This window comes from Heteronotia binoei, chromosome 18 (genome assembly GCF_032191835.1).
Source record: "Heteronotia binoei isolate CCM8104 ecotype False Entrance Well chromosome 18, APGP_CSIRO_Hbin_v1, whole genome shotgun sequence".
NCBI classification, from domain to species: domain Eukaryota; kingdom Metazoa; phylum Chordata; class Lepidosauria; order Squamata; family Gekkonidae; genus Heteronotia; species Heteronotia binoei.
This window is the reverse complement of record NC_083240.1, coordinates 13970758-13987419: the sequence shown is the minus strand read 5'-3', so window position 1 is coordinate 13987419 and position 16662 is coordinate 13970758. Positions and strand designations below refer to the sequence as shown.

General features: G+C 46.7%; 1 protein-coding gene across 1 annotated transcript in view; it reads left to right on the top strand.

Annotated features, from left to right (window-relative positions):
- TTC34 (tetratricopeptide repeat domain 34) overlaps positions 1-16662 on the top strand; it is a 36789-nt gene that overhangs the window by 16269 nt on the left and 3858 nt on the right. The window contains exons 5-6 of the mRNA XM_060259145.1: positions 6195-6468; positions 7496-7710. Of these exons, the coding sequence (XP_060115128.1) occupies positions 6195-6468; positions 7496-7710 (489 nt within the window). The remainder of the gene's footprint in view (positions 1-6194; positions 6469-7495; positions 7711-16662) is intronic.

Sequence of the window (16662 nt, the reverse complement as noted above, 5' to 3'; positions counted from 1 at the left end):
TAACTGACCAAACAGACAAAACAGGTTTTTCCGCTTCTAGACCTTGATTGACAGCAGTCAGTATCTTCTTCCCAGGTCATTTAGACAATAGGGAATCAGGCACAGTGTTAACCCTATAATGACTGGAACTTTAGAACATTGCAAAGGCCATACAGAACAGATATGTATTTCCAACACCTTTTAGCCAGATAAATGTGGTTCCTTTGAAGCAGTGAGTCTCAGAGGTGATGACAGATCCCTTCAGGGGGCAATCTGCAATTCAGAGGTGATGTTGGATCCCTTCAGGGGGCAATCTGCAATTCTTGAGAACTTGAGTGGCAAATGGGATTAATTCAGGATTTTAAGAAATGCCTTCTTGGGCTTTGCAGGCCTCCTGCTATAGCGGACAGCAAGGCCCATTTTACCATAGAGTTTTTTCTGGTAATTCCTAGAGCTACCCTTTATCTAGGGATGCCAGGTCTGATTGTTGGGTTGGCAGGGGAGAGGAAGGAACTTTCTGGGAGTGGAGAGGAGCATTGTGACGTGCCTACATAAACTGGAAGTGACATAGGTACATCAGGGATAGTCAGGGGGTGACATTCTGGTTTTTGGGTAAAACTCTATGGTAGATTTCACTTCAAATCTTAGAGCAGGGGTGGCCAAACTTGCTTGATGCAAGAGCCACATAGAATAAATGTTTGAGAGCTGCAAGATATGAATGTCAGGTGATTGAGAGCCACAAGACAGGAAGGAAGGAAGGAGAGAGAGGTGGAAAGAAAGCAACTTTAATTTTAAATGCAGTCTTCCGAAGTGATTTAAAGAGAGAAATGCCTTTTCCAAGCTGGCAGACAGGGCAGTGTGAAAGAGCCACATGTGGCTCCTGAGCCACAGTTTGGTCACCCCTGTTTTGCCCCTAAACCTACCTCTTCTCCCTACTTGCAGTGTTTATGAGAGCTAGAAAAGGAGCATTATTTCGTACTGCTCACTCTGCTCCGAGCATAAAATCCCAGCTTTCTCCCCTAGCCTATAAAAAACAAATAAGAATTGGACTCAACATTACAAAGTTGCCTGATGACGGCTGGGCACAAGGGTCTCATCGTATGTGTGCCTGAGGTCTGCATATCCTATCCATGTACCAAAAGAAAAGTTCTATTAATAGTGAAATGCTAACCAGAGTTGTGCCCTTTCAAGCCTATTGGCTTTAATGCACTGAGAAGGGTACAAGTCTGCTTAGGATTTCACTGACGTATTGTTTTTAATGTCCTTATTTTCTACATGTGTCTTGGGAGTCATTCAATGATAATGTTGCATACTTGGCAGGCGGGAGCAGATTAAAGGTCAAGGACCGCTCTTCTGAACTCTAATTGCTCCATTACACATTTGGCTAAGTATATGCTACGGGTCTGAAAAGATAGGATTCCTCTCATTATATGATCACGACTGGTTCTTGGAAGGATCACGATAGTTAATCAGTGTCCTATGTAATAAAGCTAACCATACAAGATCAGCAGCTTAATTAAAGGTCCTGTCTTCTATGATTAAAGTCATTTAAACAGAATAGACAACAGAGAAAGAGAAAGGGGGAAAAATCCATATGAACTTGCAGAGAAACAGAATTCCCTGTCCTATGTCACAAAACACCAACCAAATAAATATGCACAATGACTGCTACTCCCAGGGCTTTTTTTTGCAGCAGGAGATCCTTTGCATATTAGGCCACACACCCCTGATGTAGCCAATCCGCCAAGAGCTTACAGAGCTCTTAGTGCAGGGCCTACTGTAAGCTCCAGGAGGATTGGCTACATCAGAGGGGTGTGTGGCCTAATATGCAAAGGAGTTCCTGCTCCAAAAAAAGTCCCGCAACGTTCAAGTTCCGAGGCAGTATATCTCTGTATATCAGATTCTGAAGACAGAGAAGGAACTATTGTCTTCACACCTTGTTTGGGTATTCTCCTGATTCTTGGCAGCCTCTGGTCAAGTAGTGAAGGATAGGGTGGAGAAGGATCAGGTAACGGCTGAACGGTATCAATCAGATCTATGAAACAGCAGGTTCCTGCTAGAAGTGCCTCCACTCCCAACAATGGGTGCAGGCAGTCGTTCAAGTACTTTGAACTAGTGACTCTTAAACGCCTGCCGGTTTGATTCACATTCAGAGTGCTTTTCGGAAGCACCGAAGTGAATCTAGTTGCATCTGTTCTGCATAATTACAATGTTTTCTCAGAGTAGACAGCTTTCTTGCAAGAGCCCTGCCGCTCACCTGCCACACTGTCTCAAATTTTAAAATTTTAATAGTTAACAAAAATTAGTTTGCGAGTTTTGAATTGAAACTTACTACTTAGAAATCTCAATGTGTCTTTGGTGGCTGCCCATGAAACTAGATGATCTTATTATCATGTCCTGTGATCGCTTCTCAAAATGATGCTGAGGGCACAGATATAAAAAACAGCCAGTGTATCCTGTCTGACGTTGGTCATTTAAAGGACACATCCAACTGCACAGCTGCAAAGATGGGATTCCATGTACACCTATCTGTCATTTTAGTTACCTGGATGACCAGAACTCTGGGGAATGGATGCCTCTTCTCCTATAAATGAGATCGTTTAGTTCTTGGACTAGGCAAAAGCAATCACAGCGTCCAACAATCAAGTGGCTACTGGGTGCATGCAAAGCTGATTGGCATAGTGCTGTACTCAAGATAAACTTCGATAGGGCAATCCAGTTGGGAGGTAGCCTTACCTGTAACAGAAACATTCCAATGAAGGTGTGTTAGCCACAGAGTTCTCAGTACTCTTCCTTTGGACTTGAGCGTTATCCACAAAGACCGGTGGTATAAAGCAGGGGGAGAGAAGCTAAGAAGGAAACATTACAAAGTCTTTCTCCCTGAAAATCCGCAGAAAAGCACATGCTTGAAGGCGATAAAATTAATCTTTTTGATAAAGGTTAAACAGGATTAATATTTGCAAAAACCTTTACCGTTTTTGACAGTCAAAGGCAAACTGTTTCAGCATTGGACATTCAACCCCCTCCCCCCCCCTCCCCCGTGGTGTCTTAATGAGAAGACTGCATTTGCTGGCTTATCTGCTCTCCAAGACAGCGGGCATATCACAATCAGCAAGCCTTCATTTGTCTACTCGCCTGCATCTTTCATACCGCTGGATAGAAACGGGAGGTCTTTTGTTTACTAAACCAATATAAAAGGCAGCTAATTAAATGTCATTTTGGCTGGATGGGGCGGGGGGGGGGGGAGGAAATCATATAAATGAGCCCATAATATGTTCACTCTGGCTAATTGCAGTCTTTTAACTCTTGACCTGCTGTTCTTTCAGAAGGCAAAATGCAACCACCTGGTAACCAAGGATCTCTTACCAGAAAGCCGGCAGTGGATGGGTCCCCGTTTAGAGGGTAGCCATGTTGATCTGCATTAGAAGAGCTAGATCCAAGTCCCGTGGCCCCTCAATGGTGAGAGAAAGTGCCATCTAGTCACAACTGACTTATAACCCTGTAGGGTTCTCAAGGCAGATGTTTAGAGGAAGTTCGCCATTGCCTGCCTCCACATCATGACCCTGGTATTCCTTGGAGGTCTCACATCCGAATACTAACCGAATACTGCTTGACTTCTGAGATCCAACAAGACTGGGCCAGCCTGGTCTATTCCGGTCAGGGCAGTAGCACCTTAGAGACCAACAAGTTTTTTTTTTTAGGGTATAAGCTTTCAACAGTCAATGCTCCCTTCATCAGATACAAGATGAAGCTGATAACAGGAGATTTGGGTCTCAGAAGCTTATAGCCTGGACATCTTGTTAGTCCTCAAGGTGCTAAAGGGTAAAGGTCGTCCCCTGTGCAAGCACCAGTCGTTTCTGACTCTGGGCTGACATCGCATCACGACGCTTTCATTGCAGACGTTTTTACGGGGTGGTTTGCCGTTGCCTTCCCCAGTCCTCTATACTTTCCCCCCAGCAAGCCGGGTACTCATTTTACCGACCTCAGAAGGATGGAAGGCTGAGTCAACCATGAGGCAGCTACCTGAACCCAGCTTCCGCCGGGATTGAACTCATGACTTGACTTGAGCAGATAGCGTGGACTGCAATACTGCAGCTTTACCACTCTGTGCCAACAGGGCTGCTCCCCAAGGTGCTACAGCAGTGGCCCCCAACCTTTTTGGCACCAGGGACCGGTTTTGTGGAAGAAAATTTTCCCACGGACCGGGGGAAGAGGGGGGTGGGATGGTTTCGGGATGATACAGTCGTGCACTTTATTTCTATTAGTTTGGTGTGGTGGTTAAGTGTACGGACCCTTATCTAGGAGAACCGGGTTTGATTTCCCACTCCTCCACTAGCAGCGGCTGGAATGGCCTTGGCAGAGTTGTCCTTGAAAGGGCTGCTTCTGTGAGAGCTCTCTCAGCCCCACCCACCTCATAGGGTGTCTGTTGTGGGAGAGAAAGGTAAAGGAGATTGTGAGCTGCTCTGAGACTCTGAAATTCGGAGTGGAGGGCAGGATATAAATCCAATGTCGTCGTCTTCTTCTTCTTCCTACTACTACTCCTACTGCTACCACTACTACTACCACCACCACTACTACTACATTGTAATATAGAATGAAATAATTATACAACTCATGGCCCAGTTGCTAACAGGCCACGGACCCGTACTGGTTTATGGCCCGGGGGTTGGGGCCCCCTGTGCTACAGGACTCAAATTCAGCCTGTTCTCAGAAACTGGATTTAGTCACAAAACTCAGTCCTAGAACATGGGTGAATATTCGAGACAGGCTTACCAAAAGAGAACATGCCCGCTGGCTGCAAACAAGGCGCTGATTTTTGGGTTTGACTGCTTGTGCATGTTCAGCTGGCTGTTTCACTGTATTCTTTCCAACCATGCTGTAGAATGTGATTGGCTTTCTTGTGCATGGTACATCTCAAATAGGGTTGCCAGGTCTGTGCTGGAAAATACCTGGAGACTTTTGGGGTAGAGCCAGGAGAGAGTGGGGTTTGGGGAGAAGCCTCGGCATGGTACAATGCCATAGAGCAGGGGTGGCCAGTGGTAGCTCTCCAGATGTTTTTTTGCCTACAACTCCCATCAGCCCCAGCCAGCATGGCCAATGGCTGGGGCTGATGGGAGTTGTAGGCAATAAACATCTGGAGAGCTACCACTGGCCACCCCTGCCATAGAGTCCACCCTTCAAAGCAGCCATTTTCCCCAGGGGAGCTGATCTCTGCCAGCTGGAGGTCAGTTCTAAAAGTGGGAGATCTCCAGGCCCTACCTGGAGACTGGTAATGAACAGCCTGACTGAGTTCTCCCTCCCTGCCGTTCTTGCATCCTTGAAAGAGCTGGTATTACCTGGTAAGGTCCTGACAAAAACTTTAAAACTGGCTGGCTGGGAGCATGCCAAATAAGAAAAAAAAAAGCTTCTAAACAAGATTATAAGAGCTACCATGGAATGCTGAGGATCTTTCTGCTTTTGCTATAAAAGAAACAAAAGGTTTCTAGACCTCATGGCTGGTGAAAAGCTCAGAAGCTTGGGGGCCAGTTGTTATGCTCATTTTGAAGCTGACCCGCATTGGCTATTTCTGTGGGTCTGTAAATGAGGAAGTCCCCTTACAAAAAGGATGGTCTGTGTCCCAATGGGTTGTGCAACATGTCGTGAAAATCGGAGGACTCTGGAAAGTTTCAAAAATATATTGAAAAACAATGGAACATTAAAGGACATTTGGTGATCTTTGACAATGGTTAATTTTTAAAGAAACTATATATGGATTACAGTTTAAAAACTAGGATTATTGGATTATAACTTTTTCGCTTCCTTGCTAATGATTAAGAAGAGCTATCATGAAGATGGATTACAAATATAACTTTTGGGGGTTTTTTTTGAAGAAAGATTCTTTAACAGATAGAGTTTATTACCTTATAACAAATTAAATTTAATAGTAATAAAGGAGATGTTCGTTAAGGGGGTCGGCACTGCTGGGGGTCACCAAAAGGGGGGTGGGGTGGAGAAAATGTTATATTAACATTTAATGACAAAAGATAATATGCCATTACAATATATTACATTATAATAAATTGTTTTATACAAAGAAAATCGGAGGACTCTGAGCTCAAAGTGAGCAAAATGGCATTGTCTTGGGATAACAGACTGGGTAAACAAACCAGGAAATCAAAAAAGATTGCCTTGATTTTGATGTTAGCTCTTGGGTTTGTTGGTTTGTTTCCTTGTAGGAGGCTGTGTGTGATCTGATCTCTGCCATCCAAGGGGACCCAGCCTTGGCGGTCACAGAAATACTCTCCTTAAAGCAGGAAGCCCAGACGCTGATCCATCAGTGGCTGCTCGATCACTGCAGGGCTCTGCTACTTGAACTTGGTGCTGCCGCCAAAGAGTCACCATCCGGAGAGGTTCTGAAGGAGCTCACTGTAGTTGGGGAATCGCTCATGAAAATAAACAGCAAGGAAACAAAGAGCCACATCCTTTATGTGGACACGTTAGCAGCGGATGGTAAGAGACCATCTTCTTGTTATTAGCAGGGCTTTTTTGGGAGAAAAAGCCCAGCAGGAACTTATTGGCATATTAGGCCACACACCCTGACATCACCATTGTAACACATAGGGCTTTTTGTAGAAAAAGTCCAGCAGGAACTCCTTTGCATATTAGGCCACACCCCCTGGCACCAAGCCAGCCGGGGCTGCATTCCTGTGCGTTCCTGCTTAAAAAAAAAGCCTTGGTTATTAGTATGGATCAGGGATAGCCAAACTTGCTTAACATAAGAGCCACATAGAATAAATGTCAGATGTTAGAGAGCCACAAGACATGAATGTCAGATGTTTGAGAACTGGGAGGGAGGAAGGAAGGAAGGAAAATGATATCCGGGGGGGAGAGGTAGAAAGTAAGCAACTTTAACTTTAAATGCATTCTCCAAGCTGCCAGCTGGCTTGGCTTGAGGAAGTGATTTAAAGAGACAAATTCCTTCTCCAAGCAGGCCAACAGTGGGGTGGGGACCTCAAGAGCCACACGATACATGCAAAAGAGCCACATGTGGCTCCTGAGCCACAGTTTGGTCAGCCTTGTCTTAGAGGAAAGGTGGTATGAAAACATAATAGAAAAAAGAAGAAGAGTTGGTTTTTATATCCCACTTTTCTCTACCTTAAGGACAATGATGTCATATAGAAGTGATGTCATCATGCCAGTGATGCCGATGCAGGAGGGGGCTGTTCAGGGTCGGGGGCCAGCAGCAGAATCGAGGAAACCACACCCTGAGTGCGGGTCTATGAAAGTTATGAGTAACCTCACTTCCTGACACTTTGTGCGTGGCTCCACCCCCCACAGCAGGCATCTCGTGGTTGTGCCGCCTACCCTGTGTCAGAATTCCAAAGATGCCCACAGGCTCAGAAATTCTGGGGAGACCCCTGGCTTAGGGCCTTCAAGACAACCTGTGATTTGGATCTGGAAGCCGTTGAGAAAGCAAACTTCATAAGATTCGGTTTTCTCCCTCTCTGTTAACCGCTGTATTCGATTTGACTTTCAGGGAGACACAAAGAGGCCCTCGCTCACCTCCAAGGATCCTTTGGCCAGACCGCACCTGATGATTCAGTCAACTCTCGGTTTGGCATTCTGCAGGTCAAGAAGAGAAACATCTACACGGCAGCTCATATTTTGGCCAGTTTAGCTGCAAAGGACTACGATGAGCTACCTTTCCTCATGAACTTCTTAGACACCAAGCAGCGGCAAAGCCTTGCACAGGTATGATTCATCCTCTCACTCCCTCTTCACAACAGGAAACGCTGGGTTGAGGCATGCATGGAAATGTGTCCAGCTAATTCTCATATTCACTAGAGAATGCTCCCGAGCCAAAGGGTCACACCTCATGTGCCATAGTCCATTTATAGGGTTGCCAGCTCTAGATTGGGAAACTTCTAGAGATTTGGGGATGTAATTCCAGGGGATCCCCAGGCTGCACCTGGAGGTTGGCGTCCTTAGTGCATCAACACATTACTGAGTACACAGTTTGGGTCCATGTCCCCGCCCTCCCCCCAATCAGTGTTCCCTCTAAGCCATGGAGTCTAGTGAGCAAAAATTCTGGCATTAAAGTTGGGAGAAATTCTGGCATTAAAGCTGCTGGAATTAAAGTTGGGAGCTACTCCATCAATTAGTGTGCTCTGGGGCCAGCTCTCCTGAGCTAAGATGAAAATGTGTGAGCTGGAGGCCTCACACTAACTCAGCTTAGAGGGAACACTCCCCACAATGTAACTGTCAAACCTGAGTTGGCAATTCTCCTCCGTTCCCATGCATTTGGTGCCTGATTGAAACCACAGCTGTGTCACATGTGGAGAAGCGGTTCAGCCTCCCCCCACCCCCACACACATACACACTATTATCCTGGTCCAAAGTACTCTCAGGGGGACACTATTTGACCCATCAGGGAAAGCCACATGAGGGAGGAACAACTTTCTTCCTTGCAGCCACTGTTGCAAATGACCAGAAGGACCCTTGGTCAGATTCAGCAGAGCTCTTCTTACACTCATATTCAAAATTCACCGATGGTTGGTCTATCAGTGTTGGGCATCATAAATGAAACCTTAATGATTAGAGGCACAAGTCCATCTGCAGCTACCAGTTATTGGGGATGAGCTTCTGCCTTCATGCTTTGTTTGTGGGCTTCTCTTCAGTATCCGACTGCCCGCTGTTGGAAACAGAATGCTGGTAGGGTTGCCAGCCTCCAGGTGTTGACTGGAGATCTCCTGCTATTACAGTCGATCTCCAGACAACAGAGATCGGTTTACCTGGGGAAAATGGCAGCTTTGGAAGTTGGACTCTATAATAATAATAATTTTTAATTTGTATCCCGCCCTGCACGCCGAAGCAGGCTCAGGGCGGCTCACAACATAGGCATTATGTTGGCATTATGGCATTATGTATGGCGTTATGCCCCAAACCTGCCCCCAAATCCCCCCCCCCCCAATCTCTAGCTATTTCAACAACCCAGAGCTGGTAACCCTACCTAGATGCTGGACTAGATGGACTTCTGGTTTGATTGAGCAGAGCTCCTTCTGTGTCCTTTGGGTAAAACCGTTGAGAATTTTGCTGTCGTTCCCAGTCTCCTGTTTCCCATTTACAAATGACTCTTCTCGCGTTTTATTTTGTTGTTATTGTGTTTGTATATTCTTTGCTTTCAGCCTGGAAGGTCCATTACTGCACTTAAAAAAAGGCTATGTGCTGATATGCTAAATAAATAAATGCGACTGGGAGAGGATGGCTTTGTATGCGCCCCGCCAAGCCAGCGGGAGGGCATTAAGTAAGCAAGTATTAATTTACCAATCCCTGCAACAAAGAACCTCTCTACTATAGATAAGGCATGAGGAGGGGGGTGGGATATATCTCTCTCTGCTGAGAGAGGGGAGCTGAACGGTTTTAAGAACTAATTGCCAATCGCTGACTTTTATGTGGGAGATAAAAGGACAATCGAGAGCGCTTCTCCAGAGGACAAATTGACTCCTTATGCGGATAAGCAAGAATTTTTTTCTCTCTCTCTCCTGAGCCAAAGGCTCTTAGCAGCTCGTTGGCCCAGTTTGCTTAGCAGATGGGAAGGCTGCTTGAAGCTGGAGCAAGCTAGACTTGCAATTAGGGATGGAGTGGGGAGGAGAAAGGAAGGGTGCAGAAGTCCAGTTCTAGCATACACCAGGGGGAACCTACACCTTTGCAAGTGGGGAAGATGAATTAACTTTTTCAGGCTACGGTAACTGTGGTCCTCAATGCCATTCCCCCCCCCCCTTTCTCTGTGTGACCCACTAAGTTTCTAGGCACTTTTTAAACCACTGCCCTCGGGGGGGGGGGGTGTTTATAGCAGGGACTCATTTGCATATTAGGCCACACCCCTCATATGCAGCCAATCCTGCTGAAGCTTACCCTCTACTAAAAGCCCTGTAAACTCTTGGAGGATTGGCTACATCACGGGTGTGTGGCCTAATATGCAAAGGAGTCCCTGCTACAAAAAAAACCCCATGATTGCCCTTATACTTGGAAGGAATGCAGCGCGGTATAGCCTGTTGTCTGGAGTTGAGTAATTCCAAGGGATCCTTAGGTTCCACTTGGAGGCTGGCATCTTTAGCTGGGCATGTAGCCTGGAGAGGAGGTGGCTGAGAGGTGATAGGATCACCCAAGTACTTGAAGGGCTGTCATATAGAGGATGGTGTGGGATTGTTTTCTGTGGCCCCAGAAGGCAGGAACAGAACCAATGGGTTGAAATTAAATCAAAAGATTTTCCGGCTCAACGTTAGGAAGAACTTCCTGACCGTTAGAGCGGTTCCTCAGTGGAACAGGCTTCCTCGGGAGGCGGTGGGCTCTCCTTCCTTGGAGGCTAGATGACCATCTGACAGCTATGAAGATCCTGTGAGTTTAGGGGTAGGTATGTGTGAGTTTCCTGCCTTGTGCAGGGGGTTGGACTAGATGACCCTGGAGGTCCCTTCCAACTCTATGATTCTGTTTCCACTGGGAGACCACCAATGAATTCCAGGGTCACTATGGAGAGGAAGACAATGGCAAAACCACCTCTGCTTCTTGAAAGCCCCTTTCTGGGGTCAATATTGCAACTTGATGGCACTTGCATATGTACCCTTAGTGCAGAAGGCTCCAACTCTGATAGCATTTCTCTAGGTTTGTGGCCTTTTTTTTAAAGGATGAATGTCCTAAATCTGGGCACATTTTTTCTTATGAGAAGACCTCCCACTATTACAGTTGACCTTCAGATGACCAAGATCAGTTCTGGAGAAAATAGCTGCTTTGGAGGGTGGATTCTGGGGCATTATATTCTAAGGTCCCTCCCCTTTTCAAACCCTGCCCCCCAGGCTCCACCCCCCAAATCTCCAGGTATTTCCCAATGTTTTCTTCGCTACTCATGCATCAATAAATTAATGCTATGCATTATACATATGCATGAGATATATTGTATATACCAGGGGTGGTCAAACTGTGGCTCGGGAGCCACATGTGGGTCTTTCATACATTGGGTGGCTCTCAAAACTCCCATCACCCCATTGGCCAGCTTGCAGAAGGCATCTGTCTTTTTAAATCACTTCTCCAAGCCAAACCAGTTGGTGGCTTGGAGAAAGCATTCAAAGTTAAAGTTGCTTTCTTTCCACCTCTCCCTCTCTCCTCTCTCCCCCATCTATTTGCCTTCCTTCCTTCCTTCCTTCTGTCCGTCTGTCTTGTGGCTCTCAAACATCTGACATTTATTCTATGTGGCTCTTATATTAAGCAAGTTTGGCCACGTCTGGTATACGCCCTATAAAAACAGTGCAATGTGCATACTTAGGCCGTTTTCGCACTCACGTTTTACTGGCGCCACGACCCTCCTGACGCCGGCGAATCTGCATGGATTTCGCACCAGAAGCGCCGGCGCACCCAGAAGCGCCGGCTACTTCCGTCGCTAAGCCAGCGCAAACGGAAATCGCAAAGATGCAGGAAAACGTTTGCGCTGGCTTAGCGACGGAAGTAGCCGGCGCTTCTGGGTGTGCCGGCGCTTCTGGTGCGAAATCCATGCAGATTCGCCGGCGTCAGGAGGGTCGTGGCGCCAGTAAAACGTGAGTGCGAAAACACCCTTAGTGTGGACATCTAGTAAACAAACAGCAAAACGAAAAGCAGAGAACTGAAACTGTTGGGGGAAAATGAAACCAATCCCGCTCATCAAAAAGGAATCGCTTGTCCTGAGTGCCGTATTTGCCTTGAAATTTCATTTGGGGTGAAATTCTGCTGCAGCAGCGAGTCCTTTGTCTATACTCAAAGGATGAGGGTTTGGAGAAGTCTCAGCCTTTCTGCTGTCTGCTGACCACAAATCTCTGTTTATTTCCTGAAGCTGTCAATAAACAAACGGAATTTGATGTTGGCATCTCTCAAGCCGTCCTGACATTTCAGGAGCTAATTTATGCTGCAGTGGATCAGCAGACACTGTAAAAGGAGGAGGGTTATTTTATTTCTCTCCTTGGCTGGCAGCTACAAGATGAGAGCCAAGTTCAAACCTTCTTTACGAATGCTGGTTTAAATGTGAGATGCTTCTGTGACCTTTTCCTAAGGATTCAGCACTAGTTTGGCAGGGTCCGCACCCCACCCCAGGTTTAGAATTTCAAAGAAGTGACTTCTCATTGCAGGAGAAGAATTTAGCCTAAGGTTGCCAACCTCCTGGTGGAGACTGGAGTTCTCCCCAAAACACAATTTAAGGTTGTCAGGTTCCCCCCCGGCCAATGGTAAGGGATGGGGGGCAGGGCAGGATTGCCAGATCCAGGTTGGGAAATTCCAGGAGGTTTGGGGATGTAGACCAGGGAGGGCAGGGGACTCATTGGGTTGCACTGTGTGAATTAAGCCACAACTTATTAAGGCACATTTTTCTCCCCCCCCCAAAAAAAAATAGATCATAGAATCATAGAGTTGGAAGGGACCTCCAAGGTCATCTAGTCCAACCCCCTGCACAAGGCAGGAAACTCACAAACACCTCCCCCTAAATTCACAGGATCCTCATTGCTGTCAGATGGCCATCTAGCCTCTGTTTAAAAACCTCCAAGGAAGGAGAGCCCACCGCCTCCCGAGGAAGGCTGTTTCACTGAGGAACTGCTCTAACGGTCAGGAAGTTCTTCCTAATATGGAGTCAGAAACTCTTTTAATTTAATTTCAACCCATTGGTTCTGTTCCTGCCTTCTAGGGCCACAGAAAACAGTTCAACACCATCCTCTATAAACAGCCCTTCAAGTACCTGAAGATGGTGATCATATCACCTCTTAACCGCCTCCTCTCCAGGCTAAACATGCCCAGCTCCTTCAATCTTTCTTCATAGGACCTGGTCTCCAGACCCCTCACCATCTTCATTGCCCTCCTCTGGACCCGTTCCAGCCATCTACATTTTGGGATTACCCCTGAAAAGAAAACCCTAGTGAGCAAAGCTCCAGATTTCCAAACCCTCATGAGAGCAGCTAAGGGTAGAGTTGCCAGGTCCAACTCAAAAAATACCCGGGTATGTTGGATGTGGAGCCAGGAGCAAGGGTGTGACAAGCACAAAGGGAGTTCTGGCCATCACATTTAAAGGGACAGCAGTCCTTTTAAATGCCTTCCCTCCACTGGAAATAATGAAGGATAGAAGCACCTTCTTTTGGGGCTCGTAGAATTGGATCCCCTGGTCCAATCCTTTTGAAACTTGGGGGGAGGGGGGTGTTTTGAGGAGAGGCACCAGATGCTGTGCTGAAAACCTGGTGCCTCTGCCTCAAAAAACAGCCCACAGAGTCCCCTATACCCATGGATTGATTCTCCATTGTACCTTATGGAAACCAGTCTCTATAGGGTAAAATGGAGCACCCAGCAGCCATTCCCCCCCCTCAATTTCTGATACCCCTAAAGTGGAGGGAGGGCCTCCAAACTGGGGGATCCCCCGCCCCCAACTGGGGATTGGCAAATCTAGCTAAGGGGGGTTGCATGAGAGAGGATAAGGGAGAAGGGAACTTCCTTAACAGAAGAGCTGTCCTCTTTTATGGGTTGCGTTTCCATGGGCCCACACAAGAAAAAGACTGCAGATTTATACCGTGCCCTTCTCTCTGAATCAGAATCTCAGAGTGGTCACAATCTCCTTTACCTTCCCTCCCCCACCCACAACAGACACCCTGTGAGGTGGGTGGGGCTGAGAGAGCTCTCACAGAAGCTGCCCTTTCAAGGACAACCTCTGCCAGAGCTATGGCTGACCCAAGGCCATTCCAGCAGCTGCAAGTGGAGGAGGGGGGGATCAAACCCGGTTCTCCCAGAGTCCGCACACTTAACCACCACACCGAAGAAGTTAGCAGGGGAAGCCCCTCCTGACTCAAAGACAAACATGTGCAAAAGTTTCACTGGCCACGTTTGCTGCTTGTTTTGAAGCTCTTAAATGCACCGCAGCTGAGTGAGGAGGAAAAGCAGGCAACCCAAGAGAAAAGGAAGTAAAGCAGCTTGCTCCAGGGCTGAGTGGGACACTACATCATTCTTGGTTATGCAACACTGTTGAGGCCACCTTGCCCGTTTTATTCCCACGTCTTTCTGTACAAGCGGAGACGCGACAGGAATGCTAATTACTCTGCCGCAGATGCTTAAGAACCAAAATGGGTTCTGTGCCATTTCTTTAGAATAACCTAAAGCCTAGGCAGCTTGCATCCTTTTTTTGTGTGCAGAGTGTTTTTAATGCCAAACGAGAAGAAAGAAAAAGTCTATAATTTAGTTCTTGCAGGCTCCGGTGTAAATATAGTACAGGGGTGTGACCTGCAGCAAAGGATGCTGAAATACAACTAAAATTTGCTCTCTAAATAAAAGAGGCAGAGGTAGAGGAGTTAAAACCAGAGGCCTTTGTACATACCGCTCATGTTTTCAGTAGAACATTAGCCATCATGGATAGAAACAGATACTCCAGTGATCCTTACATATGAAGGACAGAATCTGTTTTTGGGGTATCATTCTAGGGGTGGTTTCAAATTTCTCATCTCTGTTGTTTTGTGTCCCCCCCCCCAAAAAAAAATCCCTGTTGTAATGCTCCCCCTTTGGCTGTGGATTCCCAGGTTAGAGGACCCAGTCAGGTACCCATTCTCAGGTACATTCAGCAGAGACAAGCGGGCTGAAAGCATCAGCCATTTATTTGCAAAGAGACAACTCAAACAACCAACAACTTCAGCTAACATACCAAACTAGAAACTGAAACGGCCCAGTAGGGGTCACCAGAAGTTGCCATGACTTCCAGGCACACACACGATTTTTTAAAAAACTGGAAAGTGAAATAACATCTCCACCTAGAGCTTCCAGGTCCTACCTGGCAGCCAGTGAGGGGGAATCCTTGGTCCTCTCCAGGATTTCTGCTATGCATGCGAGGCACATGTGGTGCGATGACATCACACATCACTCAGAAGTCGCTCAGTAGTGACATCATCACATCGCCAACATTGGGGGTGATGTGCTAGTTTTTGGCTGCAACATCGGAGAGCTTTTATGATGGCTAGGATGAATGCATTTCCCTCCAATGTTCTCTATGGGAGATTTCTTTAAGTCCCCTTTAGCGAGAGACATTGTCTATGCGGGTCAAGCTCGCCTGATTCCATTCTATCTTTTGGGGCTCATAGAACTGGACCCCCTTATCCAATCGTTTTGAAACTTGGGGGGTACTTTGGGGGGAGGCACTAGATACTACACTGAAAATATGGTGCCTCTACCTCAAAAAACAGCTCCCCCAGAGCCCCCGAAATCTCCAGATCAATTCCCCATTATACCCTATGAGAAATATTGAACTGCCAACTGTATACTAATCACTGGAAGGTTCTGTTAGATAGTTTTGCCTTACCATCCTATAATCAAGAAAACAGGAATGACTGCCATTTCCTGCTAAATGACAACATAACTGATATCACAAGAGCTGTTGCCAAATTCTTGGCTGAAATCGTCAAAAATTATTCTAAGCAGGTTTTATTGTGATTTTTAATCTTATTTTAGCCTTTTATGCTTTGAACCGACATATTTGACTATTGTTTGGCTGACAAGTCTCTGTATATCTCTTTTGGTTATGCCAATAAAGGTGTGATTGATTGATTGATTGATTGATTGCTAGTTTTTGGCCAAAACTCTATGGTTTGTTGCCGATTTTACCATAGAATTTTGGCCCAAAACAAGAGTGTCATTGCGTGACATTGGCAACGTGATGAATCCACTTACGGGTGATGCTATCACATCACCTTGGGGGTCAGTTGGGGGTGGGATATCCCCCTGCTGGTCAGCTGGCTGGTGATGGGGGAAGCAATCCCACAAAAGCAGAGCCTACCCTGCCCTCAGTTGGGGGTCTGGCAACCCTAGCTCCACACAATAGGACCAGACTAAATCACACAGATATTAGGAGAGGAGCCTACCAAGTGTCCAGGGAAGAACAGGGATTCAAACCTGGTCTCCGGGATCCTAATCCTGTGCTGTAACCACTACACCATTTATTTGGTCCAGCAGAGCTCATTTCAGACTCTTCAGCGAAGGAAAGGCTCCTGTTGCAGCTCTGAAAACCTCCCATTATGCTAAAAAAATGGTCTTTCTGGGGACCTTGCTTTTTCTGGGGGCTGTGTTTAAAGTGCAAAGCCTTCTACTCTGCAACAGGGCGGTAAAAGCACCGCTTCATTTATGGACAGTAAAGAAGCAGTAATGAAAAATCCATTAGTGTCTCCATGTTCTAATAGAGTTCCCTAATTGACCTTCACAAACTGGAACGGAAGGGTGGAGGGAAACATACTCTGGTTCTCTCTTGAATGGTGCAGGTGATGTTGTTTTTCTTTTTATCACCCACTCTATAATGAGGCGATGCTAAGCGGAGGGCCTTCCCCTTCCCCACCACGGCCATCTCACCTTCCTCCTGCACTTCCCCATCCCTGCCCTGACTCCTTCCAACTTCAGTCTAGCCAGCTCCAGGTTGGGAAATGCCTGGAGATTTTGGGGGGTGGAGCCTGAAAAGAGAGGGGTTAGGGGAGGGGAGGAACTTCAGGGGGGTGTCATGCCGTGGAGTCCCCCTTGCAAAGCAGCCATTTTCTCAAGGTGAACAATAACAGCAGGAGATCTCCAGCCGCCACCTAGTGGTTGGCAACCCTAGTAAATGTGGGATCCAGTCAGAGCAGGGTTGGCCAAACTTGTTCAGTGTAAGAGTCGCATAGAGTAAATGTCAGATGTTGGAGA